At 40.3% G+C, this 26,038-nt stretch overlaps 1 protein-coding gene across 9 annotated transcripts in view; it reads left to right on the top strand.

The window, feature by feature from the left end:
• The window catches only part of Arl15 (ARF like GTPase 15), a 392,450-nt gene that overhangs the window by 186,612 nt on the left and 179,800 nt on the right, over positions 1-26,038 (top strand). For all 9 annotated transcript variants that reach the window (XM_076551874.1, XM_076551877.1, XM_042261542.2 and 6 more), the window contains one exon: positions 12,935-13,143. In XM_076551874.1, coding sequence (XP_076407989.1) covers positions 12,935-13,143 — 209 coding nt within the window. The remainder of the gene's footprint in view (positions 1-12,934; positions 13,144-26,038) is intronic.

The raw sequence follows: 26,038 nt of genomic DNA, 5'->3' as shown, positions 1-26,038 counted from the left end.
CCAGGCTCCAAAATTTGCTGATAATAAATACTTGAAACTTAAAATGACAAGCGTGATTGCCTCCAGGTTTGGGAGTGTTCTACAGAGTCAGCCCCTTGCTCTTACAGGAATGCAGAGGCCATCTTTCCCAGAAGCATCCTCGTAGCCTTCTCTTTCTTCAGTCTCTCTGAGCTGCTATTTAGGCATCAGGATAGTGTAAAGAACTACACCAGAAGACTCCCAAAGCACAGGGCAATGCTTATTTGTGAAGCACTCAGCCCATGCTGCACTGTGGCAGCATGTGTTCAAATATTAGCAGAGTGAAGATTCATTGTGGATCTGTTTAAGGAAATCTACATACTATTAACAGTTGAAAGTTGAGAGATACCTCGCTGAACGGGGACGTGCTAGAAACGTCAAAATGAAATCCAAATAGCTAAACTAAAAAACCACCACCTTTAGCCAAACAGTGAGTTATTTCTATGGCATGGAATGATTTTGGGGCAAATTCTACGTTCTGCTATTTGAGAACTGTAAATAGTATTTTATAAAAGTTTAACTCATTGGAAAATATTTATTGTGTTCTCGCTATGTGTAAAACTTTGTGTTTCACATGTCCCAATATGAAGATGGACTTAATACATTAAATACCTTATTAATATATAAACACATTACCTTAACTACATTAAACTTCCCAGTGACTTGCAGTCTACTCTGGAAGACGCTGCATACATTTAGATAACTGTGCTACAGGGTGGAAAGTGTTACAGAGAGAACCAGGAACAGTAGGCTTCATCCTTCAAGCAGTTCTTATCTGCTAGAAGAGTGAGAAAAGCTCGGTGCAGTGGATGACATCAGATCTAGCCCTTGAAGGACTCAGAGCAGTTGAAATGTGTAAGAACTTGGAGGAGAATTGACACAATCAGAAGTCCAGGCAGAGGAGATAACACACCAGAAGCCGGAGGGTGAGAAATTTGGACCTGGTCCAGGCGATAAGAACTCAGTTGTGTTCGTGGGATGTGTGAGGGTGATGCAGAAATGCAGCGGGAGCAGCAAAATGGAGCCCAGTTGTGGAGAAGTCCAAACGCTACATCAGATATTTCGGAAATGTTACATTCTGGACATTTAATAGTTTTCAGCTATGTGCTGAAGGAATTCTAGCTAACTTTTTGTAAACGCATTTGGGCATTTTTGTTGTTGTTGTTGTTGTTAGAGGTATGCCCCACCCAGTTGGAAAGCTGTTCTGGTGATGGAGATGGAAGCAGGTGAGGTCACACAACAGAGTAAGGAGGAGGGAGAGGAAGAGATAATTGAACGCAGCTATGTAGAGTGCTCGAGTCTGGGCGTCAGGACTTGACCGTGAAGGGGATGCTGTAACCTCGGTTTAAATAACACGGACACCCAGAACATGTATCGAAAGAATGGATGAGGTGAGAAGAGGGACCTGGTGTGTCATTTATTAGTAATGTTTAAAGCTCTATTTTATAGGACATGGGCTAAGGACTACCTCCCCTGGGAGCTTCCAGAACTATATTACTTTAAAGTTTGGGTTCTTTGGCCATATACATTGTAAAAATCTCCCTAGATGTTAAAATATGTTAGATTCTAGTTTGAACATATGAAGACCGTGGAGATTATGTGATCATTCTATGTTCTTCTTGGTTTTGAGATCTCATTACCAATTCCCATTCTCCCATCTTGAACAAGACAGAGTGAGGATAAAGATAATTCAAAGTAAGATTCTTGTTCCTTCTCAAATAAAACCCCAAATGCCTAAATCTTGATAGACAATGAGTGTATATAGTTGTAAAGCCTGTCTGGGGTCTCAGGAACCTTCGTGCTTTTAAAATTAAGTTAGGCCTCCAAACCCTTCTGCGTGGTCTCTGTGTGTCAGAATTTACCATGTTACAATCCCTTTAAAAGCAATAATTAGAAACTCATTGTATGTTAGTAAAGACAGTATTTGACTGAAAATTACATTCAAGAACATATATATAGATGGTGGCATATCCATTGTAGTCATAGAAGAAGGCATGGTTCTCATACCTGCCTCAATCATGAATTTATTGTTATATGTAGTTTGGATTGGAGTATGTGGAGAAAATCCAGACTCATATGGATGTGCAGTTCCAGACAGGAGGTATCTTTTAAGAGCCTTTTTGGATACCTGTTGGCTGTTTTCTCTGGCACTCCACTGAAATCCATCAAGTGGTCGACTCTTGAACGCCAGCTGCAGTGTGGATTCGAATCAGTGCACCCCGGTTCCTTCACATCTACCATAACTGATTTGTATCAGTGCATTTTAAAAAATCTGTGCAAGGCTTTATAGCCTCATATGTCGATCATTTGGAAGGTCTTGATTCATTAAGTTCTTTTGGCTTTTCCAACTGTTGACACATTGCGTTCTAAACACGTTTCTGTTAATATTACCATTAGTCTCCTCGTGGAGAAGCTATTCAATGCACAATAGCAGGTACAGCTCTTCCAAAACTCTGGCTTTTGCTTGAAAATAAATTTTACAATGAATAATACTGTTTATTATTTTCCACGAAGTAACATAAATTGTAGTGTGAATCCATTAAAATTCCAGGTAAAAATGGAAAGGAAAAAGCAGGTGGTTTAACTTAAAACTCTAACAGTTGCACAATTTATCATTGAAACAGTGTCCGAGTCAGTTTGTCTCAAGAATTCTTGTTACATGCTACCCTTTTAAGTTATCTGGAATGTTTAAAAAGATGCTTTTCGGTTAATTTAAGAAGACTGGCAATTTTTACTTCCTGACGCAGATAGTCTTAGACTAAAATGACTTTGTTTTCTTCTCTCTGAAAGTGTGTGACCGTCAGGGATGCATGAGTACAGGTTGCTACCTCAACCTGTATTCATGCTGCCGCCCATGGGCAGTTTTACTTCTATCAACTTTGCGGAGACAGTGAAAACAGCATATGGAGTCCTAGTCTAGCTATATGCATAGTTTTGGGTTTCTGGGCTTCCTGAAATGGACTCAAAGGCTTAGACTTTGAGAGCTGCAGCTTAGTGTTAGCAAGCATCTTAGGCATCTCTTATCCTAAGTATGTAGGTGTTATGAAAACCAAGTCTTGGTTTTTACTTCCATGTAATTTCTATTTTTTGTCTTGTCTACTCCAGAGCCAACAGTTGGTTAGATGGCCAGAACTGATGCCTCCCTCTGTACTATTCTTTGCATCACTGTTGGTGTCTGCCCACAACCCCATTTATCAAACTGCCAGCATCTTAGAGTCTTTGCCTGGGGTCTTTTTTCTCACTGCTGGAGCCTCCATTGCCAAGGTACCTTGGGCAGACTGAAAGCATTAGAAAGTAAACATCTGCTCTCCTCAGTGGTGTCCAGTCAGCAAACTGAGGAGGAACAGATCTAGATATAACCCATGTCCTTCACCACTGTGCCTATTCTATGCTGGCTCCGAGAGGATAAACCCTGTCACCCCCAGTGCTTCCTGGCTTGGTAGCCTTCCTTCTTGTTATATTTTGCTCTGACATACTTATCCCACTGGCTCTAGTGTCTCTTATATTGATTCCCTCAGACGTTTTGTACTGGGGAGTCCAAAACAGAAGACAGAAGCTTAACTAGGTGTGGTGTCACATGCCTTTAATCCCAGCACTCTGGAGGTAGAGTCAGGCAGATCTCTGTGAGTTCAAGGCCAGCCTGGTCTACTGAGCGAGTTCCAGGACAGCCAGGGCTACACAGAGAAACCCCATGCCAAAAAACTACAGATAAATAAATGGAGAAGAAGGAGGAGGAGACAGAAGCTGTTAGTTTACATGGCTCCTTTGAGCATTTCGTTTGATTTGGTTAACTCTTCCCACCCAACATTTTCTCTTGATGGATTTTTAGTAATCTTGGGTATATTTAATAGTTCATCTTTTTCAGGCTATGTAGTTAGCTATCTGTTCAGGACTTGGTAGGGTACTTAATGAGTCTTCAAGGTTTGTGAATGCTGAAGGCTTGGCAGATTGAGCCTGGAGGAAGCTCAGGTATGGGTAGGTGTCTAACAGAGTTACTAACAAGTATTGAATAGTAGACAGGGCCTTTAACCTAGACGAGACCATCCCAGGTCATGTTCCCTAAGGACATGTAGTTCTTCAGTTATTGTTTCTCTGCCAGGACAACAGAGCCATGTGTGTCCTTTCTTCACATGGGCTGTTAGTTTGTGATGGTTGATGTCATGTGACATGCGTCATGTGACATACGTACTGTCACTGTGATTCGGGACCTCTACACCCATCCCCACTGTCTCCCCAGCTATGTTCTTTGAAGTCCCTCCCTCCTCATTGGGGGATGTCATTCTCGTAGTGCTAATCCTCTTCATTACAGTCTGTGGGATCACTTCTTAAACATGCATGCTCATTCACATGGCATATTTCATCCCTTCCCATAGCCTGGGAGCTACCCTCACTCTCTGGGAGGCAGTCCCCATGTAGCAAAGGGAAAACAACATCTTCTTTGCAGTCAGGAAAACAAAAAGGATCCTAAATGTGTTAGCTGTTTATCCTAGATAGGGTTACTATTGCTATGATGAAATACTGGGATCAAAGCAACTTGGGGAGGAAAGGGTTTACTTGGCTTACACTGCCACATCACAGTTTATCATCCAGGGAAGTCAGGACTCAAACAGGGAAGGCGCTGCTAACTCAGAGACCATGGAGGGGTGCTGCTTACTGACTTGCCCCTCATGGCTTGTGCAGCCTGTGTTCTTAGAGAACCCACACTGGCCTGGGCCATCTTGCAACAATCACTAATTTTGAAAAATGCCCTAGGGACTTGCCTACAGCCTCATTTCATGGAGGCGTTTTCTCATTCGAGGTTCCCTCCTCTCATGACTCTAGCTTGTGTCAAGTTGACATAAAACTAGCCAGCACACCGCTAGCTGAACATGGAGCAGAATTCCGTGTTCTGTCCCAGTTACTGCATACATTCGGATAGGGTGAATGGCCAAAAGGAGTGAGGTTATTGAAGACCTCTGGAGGCTCAGTGTGACGGAATAGGTTCTAGGCTTTGTAGGTGTGCTAGTGCAGATGAAAACTAATGGCAATCACCTGCTGTGTTTCTGGGACTGTCTTCTTCAGCTGGATAGTCCTCCAATGTCAGGATGGTGGGGGAGGTTTCTCCTTCAATATCAAATGTTTGCTTTAGAGCATGAACTTGCCAGGGTATTTTTCCAGCAGCTCCTTCATTATCTGCAGTTATGTGGCTTCCTTTTTCCTTTCGGTTCTTTGAAAAGCAAACCAGGATCATACACTGAATAGGGAATTTGACTATAAGTATTAGCATTTTTTTTTTTTTTTTTTTTTTGGTTTTTCGAGACAGGGTTTCTCTGTGTAGCTTTGCGCCTTTCCTGGAACTCACTTGGTAGCCCAGGCTGGCCTCGAACTCACAGAGATCCGCCTGTCTCTGCCTCCCGAGTGCTGGGATTAAAGGCGTGCGCCACCACCGCCCGGCAAGTATTAGCATTTTTATACGTGATATCACTCACTTTACTTCGCTGTATTTTATATGTAGGTAGGAAGTCTCTATAAAAGTTTGAACATAGATGTGTATATCTTAGTCCTTGCTGAATTCTCAGTATTTCATCTTTAAAAAGCAGATCAAATAGAATGTAGAAGAATCAAAAGAAGTTACTAGTCACGAAGACTGAGATGATGCTGGACCTGGTAGCACAAGCCTGTAATCCCAGCTATTGGGGGGAAGCTGAGGCAGGAGGCTGGCAACTTTAAGGCCAATCTGACCAGCCTGGGTAACATAGCAAAACTTAGTGTCAGAGGAAAAAGCTAAGAGGCTGCCAATAGCTCAGTGGTAGATTGCATGCCTGTCAGGTATAAGGCTCTAGGTTTGGTCTGCAGTACACCCCCGCCCCGTGGGGGGAAAAAAAGTAAGACTAGAGTTTGATAGATTAGAAAGTGGAACAAGTTTGAAGTCATTCTCTGCCTACCCCTTCTCCTGCTCTTTGGACATTTCCTTCCTGTTCTGGAAGCTCCGGCTTCAAAATCTTGCTCTTGAGGTTGTTTGTGCTCAAAGGCTTTAAAGTTTTCATGAAGACGTTAAGATCCATTGTAACTCAAGTTCCTCAAAACTGTCTTGTTAATGGGTCTCCAGTCACTACCTGAGCTTTTTGGAGGGAAGTTATTTGTCCTCCACTCTCATTGGTTAAGACTTTGGTAAGAGGATGGAGAGGAGTTAGTCTGAACTTCCTATCTTGATTCTTGTCACAGGTGATGAGTACAGTCCTAGTCAGCTTCTCTTGTGGTCGCTGGCAGTTGCCCTCTCGGGAGCCATGTTTGGTAAACGATGACCATAACCCCTGCTGTACCAGTGAGGCCCTGCACTTCCCTCCTCAGGGATGTAAGTGGATCTCTGTGCCTGTGCCTGTATTAGTGGTGTCTAGCCATCACTCATGAGTCATAAGTGTTGGCAAGATCTTGAGTGGCATTGCCAGTATAGTGGTAGTTCGTAGCCACATGTGACACTTGAAATAGTCCCATTTTCCATTTCCACCAGCAACATCTCAAGTGCTTCTTCAGTAGCCACGTTACTGTTAGTGGCTCCCAGACAGAAAAGCACAGCTAAAGAATATTTTCATCGTCTCAGTCTCAGAAACTTCAGTTGGATAGGATTGACCTACAGATTAGCTCTCCATAGGAGCAGCTTTGAGATCATGGACTCCTGAATATCCCTCTTTAAATTCCCAGGACCCATCTTTTAGAGGACAACTCTTAGCGAATATATAGCCTTTTAACTTAATATGAGGTCACTCAACATCTCTTTGCTTGCAAATTACATGAGCGTCTTCTAACATTAGCTTGAATCATAGGCATTTTCTTTGCACACCTAATCTAGAATCCTCATGAAATTAGTGGTTGATTCTGTTTCTCATCAGTGGTCTTGTACATCCTATTTTGGATGCTCCAGCATGTACCCATGTTTCCTTTAAGGCTATTAGAAGACTAATAATGCTCAAACCCTCACCAATCACCAAAGAAATCCGAAAACTATAAAAAGTGAAGTGTCATTTGTCTTTATTAAGGAACAAAATCTTATACAGAAGCGTAGATGCTCTGTTCATTCTAATCAGTCATACAGAGCACCATCTCCATGCTTGGACTTTAAAAAAAAAAATCTCTGTAATGATAGGCTTGGTCTTCTATCAGCAGTATAAAAAAAGACTTCCTTTCCTTTTTTTTTTTTTTTTTTTTTTTGGTTGGTTTTATGACAGGACCCGATGAGCAAAATTGGTGACAACTAATTAGAAAATATTAACATCCACAGTATGCCATAGACAAGAATTTGATCATGTTATGTCCCTGTGTCATTGTCCTCTTTTCTTGTTAAGGTCTCTTGAATGTGACTTTCCTGGTAGCTGTTAGAATGAGCTTTAAGATTCCTCTGGGTTCCTTACAACTTAAACAGAAAATCATAATACTCCCGTGTGTGTGTGTGTGTGTGTGTGTGTGTGTGTGTGTGTGTGTGTGTGTGTGTGTTCCTGCTAGCTAATTTGAAATCAACTAGACATATGCTTGAGTTATTTTGGAAGAGGGGACCCTTTTCCAAATGCCCCCACCAGATTAGTCTGTGGCAAGCCTGTGGTGCATTTTCTTGATTGGTGATTGAGACGAGAGGGCCCAGCTGACTGTAAGCGGTGCCACCCAGGGCGGGTGGTCCTGGATGCTCTAAGAAAGCCAACTGAGCAAGCCAGTAACCAGCACTCCTCCATTTCCTCTGCATCAGTTCCTGCCTCTAGGTTCCTGCTCTGCCTGAGTTCCTGCCATGACTTTCTTCAGCGATAGACTGTGATATCGGACTGTAAGCTGCCACATACCCTTTGAGTCATGTGGCTTTATTACAGCAATAGAAATCCTCAGACAGTGATGTGTGTTTGTGAGTGTGTTCTGTGAGTACAGGCAGCTGCATATCACAGTGGAGGTGGTCAAAGGATGGTCTCTCTGTGTCGTTTTGGTGCCTGTCCTAGAGCTCACTCTGTAGACCAGGCTGGCCTCGAACTCAGAGATCTGCCTGGCTCTGCCTCCCGAATGCTGGGATTAAAGGCGTGTGCCACCGCCTCCCGCAAAGGATGGTCTCAATGTTAGTGCCTCTTCCAAATTCTCTGAACTAGAACCTCTCGTTCACTGCCGTGTAGAGATGATTGCACCACACTAGTGGACCTGGGATCTTTCTGTGGATTTTCCTGTCTCTGCTTCCCGTCACTCTTTGGGAGGATTTCTAGCCTTATGTGAGTTCTGGGCATCTGGACTCAGGTCCCTATGCTTGGCACAGCAAGCCCTGTCCCCTCTGAGCCATCTTCCCAGGCTGTCCTTCCAGCTTCTATTACGTCAGTATGGGGCCTTCAGTGGTATGGGCAACACCCTTCCTCACCACAGTTCTGTTGTTAAATCCTCCCTTCTTGGCTTTAGATCTAAATGTAAATACATACATACATACATCATACATACATACATACATATATATGTGTGTATATACACACACATACACGATATATACACACATATATATACATACATACACACATACACGATATATACACACATGTGTATACATATATATATGCTTGAGTTTGGTACCTATCTATTTTATGTAATAATTGTGTAGAACATACTTCAGTCTGTGGAGGGAGTGGCTTCAGGCTATGTGAGGTGGCATATCCTTCCTTGGTGGAAAGTGATCATCAAGTAGGTGTCCATAGCCTTCCCAATGAGTCTCTGTCCTCCTCCAAGCACCTGGTAGCAGGGTTGGTGACACAGCCATTTCTTCACCATGCCACCCATCACCTCTTGGCTGGTTTCCTTGGCTCCAGTCTGGGCTAGGCTGCTGCTGACTAAAGCCATTGGCCGTTGGATAAACTGCAGTTTAGAATCCCAAGCTCAGTGTTTGTGAAGAAATTCAGGGATGCTAAAGGTTGCATGGAGATTTTGTTGTAAGATTAAGAAGTCTTCACTGTCAACAATTAAAATATTCATCTGTTATGTCATATAAAGAACCCTTGAAAAAGAACGGTATTTTTCCTTTGCTTTTTTTTTTCATTCACCAGTATTGAGTTTCTGTGTTTTTGTCTTGTCCTTTTCAAGCCTTGCCGATTTCTGAATATGACAAATAAAAGTATAGTTTCTCTTTGAAAGAGTTGACTGCCTGAGTTGAATTGCCATTTTCCCCCCTGAGTTTCTGAAAAATATGTCCACTGTTTTCTTTATACTGCTGCCCTGGACATCATGTAGTGTTTGTTCTTTCTGATAGATTTATACTATATAAATACTATATAGGCTTTATACTTAATGCTGCTTTTATAGGGTTTTATCTTTTGTATTAAGATGAAGAATAGTTTTCTAAATATCTCTTTAGACCCTCCCTCATTGTCTTGTATGGACTAGACATTTTAAAATTATTGATTGAGTCAGATGGCTGGGAAATGTTTTAGAAGTAGTGCTACTTGGGGGTGTCTATACTTTGTGTGTGTGTGTGTGTGTGTGTGTGGTCCCCCTTATTCCAGCCCCTACCCCCACTGTGGCTTATGTGGTAAAATAATTCTTTTTTTTTTTTTCAAGACAGGGGTTCTCTGTGTAGCTTTGTGCCTTTCCTGGAACTCACTTTGTAGCCCAGGCTGGCCTTGAACTCACAGAGATCCGTCTGCCTCTGCCTCCTAAGTGCTGGGATTACAGGCGTGTGCACCACCACCTGGCCTTATAATTCTTTATTTAGCTCATCACTTCTGGTCAGTGGTCACTCCGTCCCAATCTCATTTAGACCTAAATGTGTTTTGAATGTACAGTGTTGAATAAATCCACATGTTTTTGTGTCTTGGTGTCTGTATTGATACATTGAAAATGATAGTAATACTGATCTTTGGAGCTAGAGGGATGGCTTAGTGGTTAAGAACACTTGTGCTCTTGCAGAGGACCCGGGTTCTGTTCCCAGTATCCACTTGGTGGCTAACCACCTTCTGTAACTCTGTAACTCAGGGCATTAAGAGACCTGATGCCCTCTTCCAGCCTCTGCAGACACCATGCCCACACATGGTGCACAGAGAAAACACCCATACACATATAAAATAAGTAAATATTTAATAATAAAAAAAACATTACCTACCTCATCAGGTGTCCTTGATGAGTGGATTAATCCTCATAATAAAACACTTAGACCGTATCAGAACTAGTTACTGCAGCCACTGGTTTTCTTTGCTCACAAAATCAATGAAAGCATTCTGTAAGTTCTCACTGGCTGTGTGGAATTAACAGTAGAACAATTTGCATGCATTATTACATGACAATTGTGGCTCTTACATTTTTGTGTTAGTAAAATTCGTAGTAATTTGGGTGTACACATACCCAGTATTTTGTCATTTCTAAATAGTCATCGCTGAATAACACTGCTGTCACTTTCGTCTCTCAGACTTATGGATGGGTTTCTAGCATATGGATAGTGTCTGGATTTAGCTTGTAACAGATGCTGTCGCTATCATACGCAGACCTCCTTTCCTGGGCCAGTGCATCCATCTCCCAGCTGCTGTGGGATTGGCTGCTAATGACGCACACCTGTACCCTTCTCCAGAGGCCCACTCTGGGCTGACAGTAACTGCCCCAGCCAGATACAGTTCTGAGATCTGGTCCCAGCCCCCTCCAGGTACCCAGCGGTGGCGCATGGCCAATAACTTTACAGAGATATCCTGGCCTCTGGACTGGCTATCTTCCGTGATTCAGTCCAGACTAAGAACTCCTTGGAGGATCAAGCTGGGGTGACATATCTGAAGTCAGATCTTCACCAGGATTCTTCCCTCATGGAGTCGACCTGTTTCACCCCTGTTTTCTCTCGGCAGCATTCTTTCTGTAATCATGTGGTGCTAGCAGGGCTGTTTCAGGCTGTGCTTCTAGGGAGCCTCACCTTCAATATGGCCGGTCTCAGGTGCTCCGCTGTTTTCTTGGTTCCCGTTGCTTAAGCACGTCTTCCACATCTCCGATCATCTAGGGTTTAAATTTCCTTGCCCTTTATTTTCTGTTTTCTTGATTCAGTCCTTTCTCGTGTGTATCAGTACTGTCCATACTACTCCTGTTTGCTCATTTAACGTTGCTCATCGAATGCCCTTGATGCTTTATGTCCCTTGGTTTTTCAGTCTGTTGTAATGGTGACTTATCCTATGTTTTAGGAGCTGAAGATTAGTTTCAGAGCTTAAGTCAGTTGTACTACCATCCCTTAGTTATTGTAAGAATTGTATGATCTGTTCTCAACACTCAGCGTTGTGCCGGGAGTACAGTAAGCGCTTAATAGATATTAGCTGCCTTCTCACATGAATTGATTTTTAATGTCTTTGCCTTGCTCTAGGTGAGCACCTGGGTGCCTGTACTTTAATAAACTGACATTAGAGCCTCTCGATGTCCTCTTTCTCATGGAAAATAGCAGCTGCTCAGTTTTACTCAGTGATGTGTTAGCTCGCCAGGGGAAGCAGAGGCCAGGCTGACTTCTGCTGCCGGATTACTCTCACCCTGGTGGGAGCTGCTAACATGACGTCATTGAGCACAGAGCAGGGAAGAAATATACACAAGTGGCTTTCGCCAGCCAGTGTACCCCAACTCTAGTCTGCACTGTTTGGGTCCCTTACATGTAGCACAGTATGTCACACGTGGAAGCTAAACGTTCCGTGCATGACTAAAACACAGTTATCAACTGATTAGGATGGGGATCACATGCCGCAGATTAGTAAATTACTTATCTAATTCTTGTTACGTAACCAACTGCATCCATTCTGTTCACCTCGGCTATACACAGAGAGAGCCCATCGTATTTCACAAAACAAAGAAATAAAAGTGAGTACTGTGTAATGGGAGCTGTCTGTGCCCTTCGTGGGCACACTGGCTGCCAACACAATTCAGTCAGAAATACCAAGAGTAACAAGACCAGCCTTCTCAAGATTCCCTTCTAAACGCCTTGCCTTATCAACACTATTTGTGCACTCAATGGCCTTTTCTTCCTCACGAGTAGTAAACGCAAGTGGATTTACACAGATCTATGAAAGGCCAAGATTTTAGTGGTTCGCAAATTTCAGTATTTGGACGTAAAAAGTTATTATGCTAATAACTCTCTACGTGGAGTTAAACAAAGCTGCTCAGCTCTGTCTCAGTCCAGTTTCTGTTGCTACAACAAAATACAGACTGGGCAATATCTAACGAAAAGAAACTGACTGCGGGCTGAGGGGGGGGGGGGGGAGTCCCAGGTGCAAGCTCCGCATCTGCTGAGGGCCCCACTGTGACTTGATGTGGCAGCAGACGTCAGTGGTCAGGGAGCCTAAGCAGGAAAGTGTGGCTGTCCCTTCTTCCTGTCCTAAAGCCATATCCCATCACAGGGCCCTTGCCTTGTAACCCTGATTACCTCCCTAGGCTCCCGCTCCACGGAGCATCAACATAAAATTAAAGGCTTAAGTTTCCATCGTGTGAACACTTGAGGAATATTTCAAGCATAGCGTTATTCTATTAAAAACTAACCACCAATGTTTCGGAAATGAGATGGTAAGATGCCGTGGTAAACGTCTAGGTGGCATTGTTCTCTCAGTTTGGATGCCACTCTGTTTGTGGAGAGTGTAGTTCATTTGGGACTGATGAGCAAAGTCTAAAAACATCCTTTTGACTTAAATAAGAGAAACTTTAATATAAGAAGCATTTTCCTGGTCATTTCTCAGTTATTTTGATATAAAAGCATGAAGAACAATTTAAATGCCTGTGTTCTGCTCCACGACTGTATCTACCTATCAGCTGTAATGCCCTTACCCTACATGGTCTGTAATTTTTAGATTCCTGGTCCACTCTGTCACACAGACTTTAGCCCTCACTTTTGAAAAGATACATTGTGTATCCAGTAGGAATTGCTGTTGGGGTGTTTTAAGTAGATGAGAACTATTTAAAATGGAAATGTATTTTGTTTTCACAGGGGCTGACAATATCCGGAAATACTGGAGCCGCTACTACCAGGGATCTCAAGGAGTCATATTCGTATTAGACAGCGCCTCTTCAGAGGACGACTTGGAAACGGCTAGAAACGAACTGCACTCGGCTCTCCAGCACCCACAGTTATGCACTTTGCCCTTTTTGATATTGGCCAACCATCAAGACAAGCCCGCAGCCCGCTCCGTGCAAGAGGTATGCGTGTCTCATTAGTGCCGTACGTCGTCCACTCGGTTTGTTGGCTCGTTTGTGGGGCCACTCACGACGCCATGTTGCAGTCTAGGGAGGCCTGAGTCTATGGATGTGTGGGCCGTGATGGTTTTGCATTTATCGCGGGAAGCAGAGCACCCATTATTATTATGTTCTCACATACTTAGATACCTAACCTTGCTTGAAAAACACAAATTCTTTGTTAACCGGAAGACATGCCTGGATATTTTCTCTTTCATTTTGAAGAGGTAAAGGCCTACTTAACAATTTAATTTAACCCTTGAACTTGGTACCCTCTCCATCACCTTTCAGAGGACTGTAGTGTCCTTTTTTACCACAAGTTACTTGGTCTCAGATGTCATGTTCTTGTCCCTCTGGAATACTTGCTATGGCTGAAAAGCTGATGTCTTATCTTGCAAGTCCCATGCCACCACACATATTTGACTATGGTTCTGCTCTTCCCTCTCCTCACCTAATTGCATTTCTTAGCTTGTTTCTTTCCTGTGAAAGTGTAAGGCTGTTCTGGGTAAACAGTACCACTATGAGTTCAGTTTCTGACTGCTAGCACTAAAACAATGAGATGTAAATAGCTTATAACTTAGGGACAGTGGAATCCAACCCCCTGTTGTATTGCCTTGCATCTGTACTTCACAGGATACATTTTTCTCCTCTCCCTCAGAAAACTGGAATGCCTCAAGTGGTTTAGGATTAAAATGATCAATAGGAGTGATGTTGCCCTACAGTCTGAAAAAGTAGATAAGGAACCAAGAGCATAATGGGATTTAACTCTGACCTTCCCCCACATTTAGTGTGGGACCCTGGTTAATAGCTTTGTTCTTGTGTCTGGCTTCTCAACAAATTGTTCTAAGTGCATAAGACTGATTTGGGTGATTTATTCTAATTTTACAGTATTAAATGGAAGAGTGACTGTGTATAGATAGTTTTCATTGGTTTAAAAAAAGGGGGGGCGGTGGTAGCGCATGCCTTTAATCCCAGCACTTGGGAGGCAGAGGCAGGTGGATCTCTGTGAGTTCGAGGCCAGCCTGGGCTACCAAGTGAGTTCCAGGAAAGGCGCAAAGCTACACAGAGAAGCCCTGTCTCGGGAAAAAAAAAAAAAAAGTGAAATACAGTGATTTATTCCTCAGCCCACAGAGCTGTCTGTAAGCTGCATCCTTTAGCATTCAAGACTTACTACCTTTTCACTTTATAGACTTTGGAAAATATATTTGATAGTAATTAAATAAAAATAGCAGCCAGGTGATGGCGGTCTATGCCTTTAATCCCAGCACTTGGGAGGCAGAGGCAGGCAGATCTCTGAGTCCGCGGCCAGCCTGGTCTATAGAATGAGTTCCAGGATAGCCAGAGCTATGCAGAGAAACCCTATCTCAAAAAAAAAACAAGAAAGAAAGGGAGGGAGGGAAGGAGGGAGGGAGGGAGGAAGAAGAAGAGAAAAGGAAAAAAGAAAAAGGAAACTTGCCATTTAATTGTCCCTGTGCAGATGTCCCACAATGCGATTGTGGTGCCTCCTGGATCTGTTCTTAGCACTCTGGTCCCTGTGTTAACTTCTTGCCATGAGGCTTCCTATCTGCAGAAGGAATATACAAGAATGGAGGGATGGCTTGTTACCAGCACTACATCTGTTTATGCTGTGAGGTGCTTTATTCAAAGTATATTGTCATTCTCATAGGCAATAAGCAAACGAAGTGTTACTATAGAATACAGATAGACAACATAGTTACGGATATGTTAAAGGTGTGTATGTTATGTTAGTATGAGGTAGAGACAGCGATAAGTACCAACCAACCTTGAATCACTTCTATTGAGTTAGAGTAGCTGACAGAATTTCTTTTCTTTGGGCTTCTAAAGAAACTTTTTCTTGGATATCAGATAATCAAGGCAAACACATCTTTAATGATTTATTTTTATTATTTTCAATTATGGAGAGGAGAGTATGTGAATGTGGGTGCAGATGCCCTTGGAGGTAGCAGGCATCAGATCCCCTGGGAACCGAACTTGCATCCTCTGGAAGAGCAGTACATGTTCTTAACCACTGTCTTTCCAACCCCAACAGATACATTATTTAAACTTAATATATGGCCCACGGGTAACCTTCTGTAGGAGTTAGAGACTCACATTGAATAAAAGAAGCTTCTAACAATTGCTTCTGAGTATTCCTTGTGTATGTTAACTGGCTATTTTGCCTTATGAAAAAAAAAAAGCACAGATAATCCTTTGTGGTTCACTAACTGATGTTTATAAATATGGAATATTTATAGATATTGTTTGAAAATAATCCCAAACTTGTACATACTAGAATGCATGAGAACTTCATTTTCCTTCCCACTTGTATCAACTTTAATTAATTTTCCTAGAATGTTTTCCTGGAAGTAGAATTTAAATAATACCGGTTTGAGGATGTTGTTAGGTAAAGCACTTTACTTGTCCTATCAGCATATACCATACAGGCACATGTTAACAGAGCATTTTGGAAAACTTTATAGGGTAGGGAAAAATTCCTTGGTAGACCTTGAGGTTTGTAGAAGCACAATGAAGTGCTCACCCTGGCTTCGGTTTGACGGAGAAAAGAAAGAGAAGCATCCCATCTTTCTCTTGATGACAAAGAGGTTACTCTCTATAGTGTGTTTATATAATGCCTGGTTGAAATACTCTGAGGAATGTTTTAAGAATTAAATCAATACCTTATTGTTAGCATAAAAATGGAATTGTGAAACTGAATCTTCTGTGTTGTATAAACAATACCCTCAAACTGGTTGGGAACAGCAGGCCTGCATAGGAAATTGAAAAGCAAACAGAGTCCCATGTTACTTGAAATACGTTTTAGACATGTATCTAGATATATCTTTAGACTTGGTCATCTTTTTGCTCTTTTTTCTTTCAGTAAGATATCAATTGCCCTGTGGTATTTTGTAAAAATGTGGTATTTTGTCCTGCAGAGTATCTGTCTGTGACTTTTAAGGGAGAATTCTGCTCAAAAAATCACGGAAGATGCCTTCAGTTTAACAGGGAACACTAACAATGAGACGTTAGTTAGAAAAAGCAACATGAACTTAGGCTTGGTGATTCCTCTCTTCCTGAAAAGTATTATATTTTATGTTTTCTGGGGGAAATGTGCCAGGATTTGTCTTGTCACTCGAGTAAAATTCAAGAATTCACTCGTTTATTAAGATAACTGTTAACTCAAAAGTGGATGGAAGCCAGCGAGACACAGAGGAGAAAGGTGACTGGTCGCCAGGATTCCGACGAGATAAAAATCATCAGGAAGTTCAATATTTTAGCTCTGTCGCATGCTGCGCATGTTGCTGTCTGTATGGAGCACAGAAATAAGAAATAAAGACAATGGTTAAAATTACTTCCTACCGCACAAGTGGGCGGCATGCCCAGCGATCTCATTGCCCCTTGAGAAACAAGCGGGATCTTGTAGGTAGCATATCTTCACTTTCTATAGTGTCCTTGGTCGTGATTTGTCCAGCTCACCAGAACTGGAAGATTTTGTATCTTGAGAATTGAGAGTAGGAGCATACGTTGTTTCTTCACAAAGCAAAAGAAAGCAAACGTGGGAGAATACTGGGTGAAAGAACACCCTACGCTGTTGGAAAGGCCAAGCAATTCTTCTACCAGATGTTTGTTGTGTTTGCTCTGGGGAGGTGTGGTTACTGCAGTTTTCCAGGATATATTCATATCGTCTCCTTTTCCCTATGGAAAATGTCCTAGAAAAAGCTATGCTGACGCCAAGTGGCCCACTTGATAGATTAGGAGAAAATCTGGTCTAATTTAAATGGTAAAGCTATAAAATGAGAACTCTTAAGAGTAAATAGTTTGGTTTTTTATTTGTATTGAATTGTAATTGTATCTAATTTGTTTTACAACTCCCTTTGGAGAGCATACTTCAGTTCTGAAGTTACTCAGTAGATCAGGAGTATTTTATGAGAAGCTAAGTTGATATAATACCCAATAAATGTAATCCTATTTTCCCTCTACACAGTTGCTGACTGCCATTCTTTTATTTTCTGGCTTTTTAAAAATCTTATTTTCGTTTGACTGGTTTTTACCAGGCCATATAAAATGACACATTTTGTTAACATGAAAAAAACAGTCCATATTTTTAGCAATTTCATTTGATTTGATGTTTATAGGTATCCTCCATCCAAGAGTACCTAACTTTTTCAGAAATGCTACGTTAAAATGCATTATTGAATATTTTTATTCTTACTGAAAATATTAACTGAAAAATATTAATACCATGAAACAGAATTTTGAAGCAGAATTATGAGGCCCAGTGACTTGATTAGTTTCAAGCTTCATTAACTATAGCGTGGAAAAATCCAGGTTCTAAATTACAGTGTCAATATTACATTTAAAATTTGTGATTATACTGTCTATTAATTTTGATGCAGTGTGCATAGAGCTCAGTGTTCTATTTGAAAATAATAGAGTAGAAATGTAAGGGGAGTCTTTACAAGTGCCCTTGTAAATATCAGCTTCTTTAGACCATGTTTCTTGGGGATTTATGCATTCAAATTTTCTGAATTATATACTGAATCTTTAGGGTTTTCACTTTATAGACAGAAGTTGTCTTCTGGAAGAAAGATACATGTGAATTTGTCACCCTTAATTGTAATGTTTATAGATGTCTTCACGTTGCATGCTTTTCCCCCTTTTCTTTATTATGTGTCACCAAATAATCTCCAGTTTGCATTTTTTTTTTTTAAATTTTGTCTTGTTATTGCTCAGCTATAGGCTAGTTCTCTTTAGTGGTTCTGTGAAGGAACAAGTGAACAAGGGTAATCTCAGAATTTCCACAATGACAAATCTTTTATTAAAAAATGCACATCTCTGTTAAAATTGCATGAGGCAGTTAGTTTGACTGAATATATCACTTTTTGTGTATGGAGGAAAATGTGTTTTCGTTGGGAAGTGTACTATACTTAAAGTCTAAAGAATCCTCCGTGTATCTTGACCTGCCTCTTGGCAGCATTTGAGAATACTGATTTGATTTCACACACAGCAGTGTACATACCTATGGTGTGAGCAGTGTGGAAACTCCCTTATGGGACACACACTTATTCTAAAATGATATAAGAGATAGAGATAATTCTGTCCGCTCCTTACAGATGTGCTCCACACTGTTACTATTAAATTTGGGGAGGTAATGACAGGGTTTGGGAGTCCGTTCTCCAGTGAATGACTCAGTCATTTCTTAAAAATGTTTCTTGACCTATAAGAAAAGCTGAGTTAGCAATCACTTCATTAGTAGCAAAAACATCGTCATAAAAAGTCCATTTTAAAGAGCGACTTTTAAGCTGGGAGAACTGAAAGTTCAATTTGTGCATCGCACAGCCATTCAAGTTTCCATTCGCATTCCTTGAGAAAAGGAGTGAGTCCTTGGTTGTACATCTGTCTAGCTTGCTGTCACCATTCTTCCTTGTCACCAGTCTACTGGGTCATGGGAGTGTCCCACATCTATTGCAAACTAATAAAATTCTCACTCACTCACAAATTTGTTACTTCAGAGAGGGACATTTTTACCCAGAAAATTATTTAGATGGAGTAAGAAAGAAACCCATTTCAAAGCACATGCTTTAAAAAAAAAAAAAAAAAATGATCTCCTCTCCACTTTCTCCTTGTCTTCAGTGTTGGCAAGTCTTTACCTCATGTATGGCCGGGAACCCTGGAAACCTTTGTCAAGACTGTTTCTTGCTGCCCGTGTCCAGATACTTCCACGTCTTGTTCTCTCTCAGCCCGTGCAGAGGCTCCCTGCACAGTTCAGTAGTTCGTGCTCAGCTTCCTGTCTTCAGGCCACAGTTTGCCTTCAGCTGTCCCAGGTCGACCCTGTGTCTCCTGCAAATCCTCCCCGTTTTCCACGAGGTCCTTGGTCACAGCGGTACCGTTTTCGAACTTCTCCAGAATCGAGGGAAACTCCCCAGACCTTCTGTGCTATGTGCCTTTTAACTGGATTTCTCTTTCTTTTCTCCTGCTCAACTCACCTCTCAGTGTTGCCGTTTTCCCCAGGAAATTTACCCCAAGATGACATCACGTCAGAACGTCTTCCTCATCCCATGGCCACTTTAGATGCGCACCCCTGATCTCTGCTAGCATCCTGGATTTATTCAGACTGTAATATTAAAATGACTTGCGTCTTAATTTTTCTGCCAACCTCTGAGATTCGTAAGCTCCTTGAAGGACAGATTATGGCTTGTTTGTGTCTCTGTTCCATGTTGTGGTTTGAAAGACTGACTACCTCTGGGTCTTTTCCCACATGCATTCCTGCTGGCCCAGTGCCGCCCGCTTTATCCAGATTGCTGTGAGCTATCTTTATTTATTCCAGCTCATCCATTCCCATCTAGAGGAATACAAAAACGTTGATTTTTTTTTTCCCCCTGAGTTCCAAACTTGCTGTTTGAATTTCCCGAGCACCGTATAGGCAGTGAATCCTCAGCACTCGCTCATTAAGGCAAGTTAAGGTTTTTAGAGCTTTAAGCTGTTACTTATTGTTTTTGCCAATAATTGAGTTTATGTACTTTCACTTGTGTTTGTCACTTAGAGAGCTGCTTAATAGTGTTACTTTTTTACTATTTTCTTACCAAAATCCTCATGGAAAGCAGCGCATCTTCTTTTAATAATAATCTTTTAATTCGTTTGAAAGTAATTGCCTATTTCAACCATAGTGAACTAGTTTCTTATACTAGTGTTGGACAATTTTCCTGTTTATATTTTTTTTATGAAAAGTAATACATATGAAATTCCGAGGGGATGTGGTTCAGATGGTTTTAACCTGATCGATACAACTTAATAAAAAGAATTTTAGTCTTTAATAAAATCATTTCTTACATTGATGAAACTTAGGACTTTTAAAAATTATTTTTCTTTATATACATATATATTTTATAATGAAGAGTCATAGCTGTTGAAGTTAGAGACCTATTTCATAAAACAGTATTTGTTTCTTGTCTTTTCAAAGCAATGTGGATTTAAGCAATTATAAAGATATGTTACCCCTCTACCTATATTTTAAGTTTGTATTCTGTAAAACTTAGTATTTCATTAATTATTATTCATTGGAGGCAGTAAGTTATTTTTGAGACAGAAATTTATAGTGTCATTTAGAGGGAACACTTCGTCTTTATTTATTTATTTATTTATTTGTTTATTTCATTTGCAAAAGAAAACTCAGTCACAGTCCTTAGCTAACAAAGTTAATAAAACATTTGTCGAGTTAAATTAATTTGAAGATAGACACCTAGTTAATGTCAGTAAGTTGCTTTGAAGATAAAAAACACAATAAGCGTTAGTTATTATCATTATGATAATTATTATCATTATTATTATTACATAGTGTCTGCTTAAAAAATACCCTCAGTTTCTCTGGAATGGCTGAGCCTAATGAGAGGTTAATATGCTGGATTTTGTCCAGGGCTAAGGATTTGAGACTTAATACAGTAAAGATTTTTTTCTTTCCTGCTTTAGATCAAGATGTTTTTGTTCTTTCTCCCCCCACCCCCACCTCCCAATTTAAAAAACTTCCTTTAGATTTGGTAACCTGGGAGTTATTTTTAATAGTTTCTTTCCTTATATAACTTCTGAAAGCATTGTCTAGATTTTTTTTTAAGAGTCTGGAAAGTTCATGATTAATTTCTCTTCACTGATCTTGTCTCTTAGCTAACTATTTCTAAGTTGAAGAGAGCTCAAAATTATAATTTTTTATTTAAAAAATAGAACAAGAACTATGCAAATGAATTATGGAAACTTCACTAGTCCTTATTATTTTAAAAAAAAAATGAGAGTCTGTCTTTGGGAAGTTGCAAAAGTAGCTCTAGTTATAACTACCTAAGTTAATCTCAGTGAGAATATCTTTAGGGAAGTTAGATTCTTAAGAGTGAAAACCTTCAGAATTATGAACAATTCCTTACAAGATAAATTCTTGACGAGATAACTGCAAAGATGCCTCAGAAACCCAGAGAAAAGAAAATAGTGAACCATTGTGGCAAGCACATTCAGAAAAGTCAGATATACCCCCAGCTTCATAATCAATAAGGCATTAGTGACATGTCTGAAGAAGACATTCCTTAATATTATTGCAAATTAAGTAATAAAAGACCCCAAGAGAATGAAAGAAAAGGTGGCTGGAGCCACTGAATTACAATTGACAACCTAAAGGCAGTTGAAGAACCAATTGCTGGAGTGATTGCAAAGCTATTCATATTGTGCAGCAGACAGAGCACACCAGAGAGCTGGAACAATGCCTTCCGTTCAGCAATATTGCTTCAAAAGAATGGAAAGAAGGGAACGGGAAGAGCCACTGACCCCGAGACCAATTTCCAGGCAGCTGCACAAACTATATACTGTAATTAAAGGTTTTGACCAGTAATCACGGCAAAGCCAGACCCCAGAAAGTCTGGGGAGCCAGCAGAGTTTATAATGAGTCCGGCATCCTTCCCTACAGCATGGAATAAGCAGGTAAGGAAGCAGTCCACTTCTGGCCATGACCGAAAACACTCTGCTATGTTCGCTCAGATATGAAAATCACATGTGCATGGCCTCTTACCTTTAAGAACAAAAACATGAAATAAAAAATATTACTGCTTTCAACTTCTGAGATGGGTAGGGCTCTGTGACTTAGAGGGATACTTTCCCTTACCACCTTAGTTCTTCACCTGTGAGTTACACCTGCTTGGACAAAAACAACAAACCTCGTGCCAGCAACGTCACTAATGCTAGATCAGTACAGCTTAACAGTGGGCATTCTTGCTGTGCACACAGACACTGAGAGTGAGTACTTACTTGCCTGCAGGACCTCCTCACTTTCATTTACTGGAATCTACAATTTCTTGCTTTTTTTCTCTCTTTTGTAATATCCCTTTCTGTAGAATTCTGTATCTGAGCCACAATGTCTTAATTAGAGATTCATATAACAACCACAGATATTTATATGTTAAGGAAATTGACCTAGTAGTTGCAAACAAAGATATAATGCATACTTTCAAACTAGGTTGTCCTATGAGATCTGATGAAAAATAGCATCTCATTTTGAAGAATCCACATTGTTTTCTTCTGGCTGAATCCATCATGATCTTTGCCTATGTTTTGATATCTTGTTATATAACCATAAAGTGATAATTACCTTCTTTACTAGAAATTGCAGTGTCTAAATTTGTATGCATATAAATCCTTAACCCAAAAGTTTTAAATATTTCCTACCGCACAGTTGCAATGTGAGCAACTTTCTTTGTTTCTATTTCAGCTTATAATTTAACAAATTTGGGTGCCAGATTCAGCTGTGCTAAGCACAGTGGCGAGAGATTACTTTAGTTCATATTACCCCTGAAATGAGGGTTTGAGGTCTTACACGAATACTGTATAGATAGTGGTTGGACAGGCACTTGTTCAGCCAGATATCTAGGATCGCTTTCATAAATGTGAACTTAAGCCAACTGAGCCATATGGGAAGAAGACTCTGTATACGAGCTGTGAAATAATTTAGAGGTTGCGTGGAAGCATATAATTTTAACATTTAGAATTTGTCAAATATTTATTGTTAAAGTTATGACTATTATAATAATTTGTCAAGCCCAAACAGGGCTTTGTTAAAAAGATCCCAGGGGGAAGATCTGGGTAACTTGTGCATACTTTAGACAGGAACAAAGAAACGAAAGGAGACAGAGCTTGCTAAGAAGTCTTCGGGAAGAGCTGATGGGGAAATTCTAATTCTCAGCTGTTCTATAAAAGCAAGGTGTTCTCTCCCCAGACCTTAGCATAGTCAACAAGAGGATTGAATAGTAGTCACTCCAGGATGCATAAAGACAAACCAGAAAAGATCTCGAGATGGAGATGTCATTCCCATGCACTCAGTCAGATCTTCAATGCCATTGCTTTTATTCTGCAAAAGCACACGTTTGTACCCTGATGCTCCGGTTTTTAAAAACATGAAAGTACACTCTTAAGGAAATATACCTTTCTCTCTTCCCTATACAAAGATTTACATTTTAATTCTACAGTATCATCATTTAAACTAGTACTTGCCCATTTTGTTGGATAACTCTAAAATTTGAATTCTTTAAATGGATGATCAGAGATTATTGTAAATGTGTGTTCCATATCTGGGTCAATAAAGGTGGATGCCAAATTACCATATTTTTATACTGATGGTTTTGTTTTAGTTAGGTTTAGGTTTGGCTGTCTTACTATCTTTTGGTTGATTTTTTTTTTTTAACTAGGTTACTTTGACTTTTTCAATGACTTTTGTATTAATTAAGTTCAGTATTTTAGTGAAAATGTACTTTCAGGTAAAGCAGGAGATGGCAAGGTTGCTTGAGCAATGGCTTATTATTAAGATCATTATTTTATTTCCTGGTTGATTTTTGTTTTTTAAGATTTATTGTCTTTATTCTGTGTGTATGAGTGGTTTGCTGTATGTATTATGTGCACTGTGCATTTGCCTGGTACCCACAGAGGCCAGAAGAGGGAGCCGGATCCCCTGCGACTGTTTGGGTGCTGGGAACTGAACCCATACCCTGTGCTAGAGCAGAAAATGTTCTTAGCCACTGAGCCATCTCTCCAGCCCCATGTTTTGTTTTGTTTTTAATTTTTAGTGATTGCTTTTAATTTTATCTTGTCATCTTAACAGAGCCTCTTTGTTTTCTTTCCTTTTTTTATTTTTATTTTTCGAGACAGGGTTTCTCTTTGTAGCCTTGCCTGTCCTGGAACTTGCTCTGTAGACCAGGCTGGCTTTGAACTCATAGAGATCCACCTGCCTCTGCCACCCGAGTGCTGGGACTAAAGGCGTGCACCATCACTGCCTGTCTGTTTTCTTATTATGAAGATTTCTCTATCCTATGAGGTTTTTCTCTTTTGGGGGAGGAAAATGCAATCTTTTTATGATTCCAAATCTTGTGGAATACTTTTAGTAATTGACAGCATTAATGGAAGTAATGTAGACACAGAAAGTAAAGATTTATACTAACTATGGCTATGAGTCCATAGACATTGTTGATAAAACTGTCAATATAGTTCTATAACTTTACAGCTTTATATGTTAAAGTGAAATACAGAGATCCTAATAACTTTTTATTAGTAGTAGTTAGTTGGCTTCAAGCTAGGATGTGCCATATAATTCCTTTTTCTCCCCCTGTGTGTGTGAGCATATAATTCTTTAACCATGGTAATGCTCAGCTGGAAGAAAACACACTATTAAATATCATCAAAGCTGGACATTAATGTGCATGCCTTTCATCTCCACACCCAAGAGGTGGAGGCAGGTGGATCTCTTTGAGTTTAAGGCCATCTTGGTCTATGTAGTGGGTTCTAGGCCAGCCAGGATTACATAGTGAGACCCTTTACTCAAAGAAAATAAAAGTATCATACTTTTAAAGTGTTAAAGAGAGTGATATGGATATAATTCCTAGATTTATTTTCATTGGGGTTAGTTTTAGAAGAACTTCTGCCATTGAAGTTTATTTACAAACTTGTAAGTTTTAAAAAGTAAGCTTAAAGAGGTAACTTAATCCATTCCTCTGTCAATTAAGTTTCTGTCGAAAATATATGTCTTTTCATTTGGAGTTCCATGGAATATTATGTAATCTTTTAAAATAATCACAAAATTTTAAGGAAGACAGACAAATGCAGAGTGGTTCTCTGTTCTGCCCATGCACTCTGCCAATTTTACAACTGTGTCTTCAGGAAAGCAATTTGGCTACCAAATTTTGAATGTCAAAAGGTTGGAAACACCAATCTCATGGAATTTTGCTCAACAACAAAATGAAATGTAGACTATATATTAATATAATCATCTTAAAGGCATGGATACAGTGAGATATGGTTGGTTCAAGGTATTGCGTTTGATCTCTGGTTACCAAGGCTTGGCTTTAAGCAGCTTATTGAGTCCCATGAGAGGGCTTAGACGAGCCTTGATCTCTAATTTCGCAAGAAAGATTCGTGTGTGATTATGTGAAGCTGTGACTCTCAGGTGGGCAGATTTCAGTCCTGAAAGTTATCAAACATATAGATGAGTGAAGAAAAGAACATCAGGGGCACACTTACCCACCCACCATGTAGACGTAGCAAATGATAGCATTTACACAGCATGCTTCAGATCTTTTCTGTCCAGAAACTGACCATAAAGGAGGACTTTGAAGCTCATACCTTGGCTCTCTCCTGACCTTTTCCATCCTTACTCTTATAAAAGCTGGCATCATCTTGAAGTTGTTACATATCTTATCTAGTACACCTTTTTATGCTTCACTACCCATAAATGTTTCTAAGTAAGGTGCAAGTGATTTCAGTGATAAGGAGATAACAGCCATGAAGTAGAACACAGACAGTTAAATTGTTCTTCATGCTTTTGTATCAAAATAAGTGAGCAATGTATTTTAATATACTTTCAAATTACATGTTTGAGAGTATGTATATGGGGTGTGAATGTTTTGGTTCATCCATTTTCGGTAGTCTGTGTATTCTAGGACATGACCTCCCCTACAAGTGTTTATGTATCCGTTCCCTTACTGATGAAATTTAAACTGTTTCTGGGTTTTTCTGTTCATAAACAAGCTGCTGCTGAATAGCTTTGAATGTGTTTACTTGTGTATACATGCCAGCATTTCCCAAGTAAAATTGCTCTCGTAAAATTGAAGTTACTGGGACCTACGATAAAGCATTGAACCTAATAGATAATCATCTTTGGATTTGGAGATGACTGATGATGAGACTCAGAAATTGGGCTTCTGGGGGCTAAATAGATGCCTCAGGGGTTAAGGGCTGTTATTTCAGAGGATCCGGGTTCAATTCCCAGCACCCACATGGCAACTCACAACTGTTTTGCCATTTCAGTTCCAAGGGTCCTGAACCCTCACACAGACATACATGCAGG

The sequence above is a fragment of the Peromyscus maniculatus genome, chromosome 15, assembly GCF_049852395.1.
Source record: "Peromyscus maniculatus bairdii isolate BWxNUB_F1_BW_parent chromosome 15, HU_Pman_BW_mat_3.1, whole genome shotgun sequence".
In the NCBI taxonomy this organism is placed as follows: Eukaryota; Metazoa; Chordata; class Mammalia; order Rodentia; family Cricetidae; genus Peromyscus; species Peromyscus maniculatus.
Note: the sequence above shows the minus strand (reverse complement) of the source record. Positions and strands in the feature narration are given on the sequence as shown.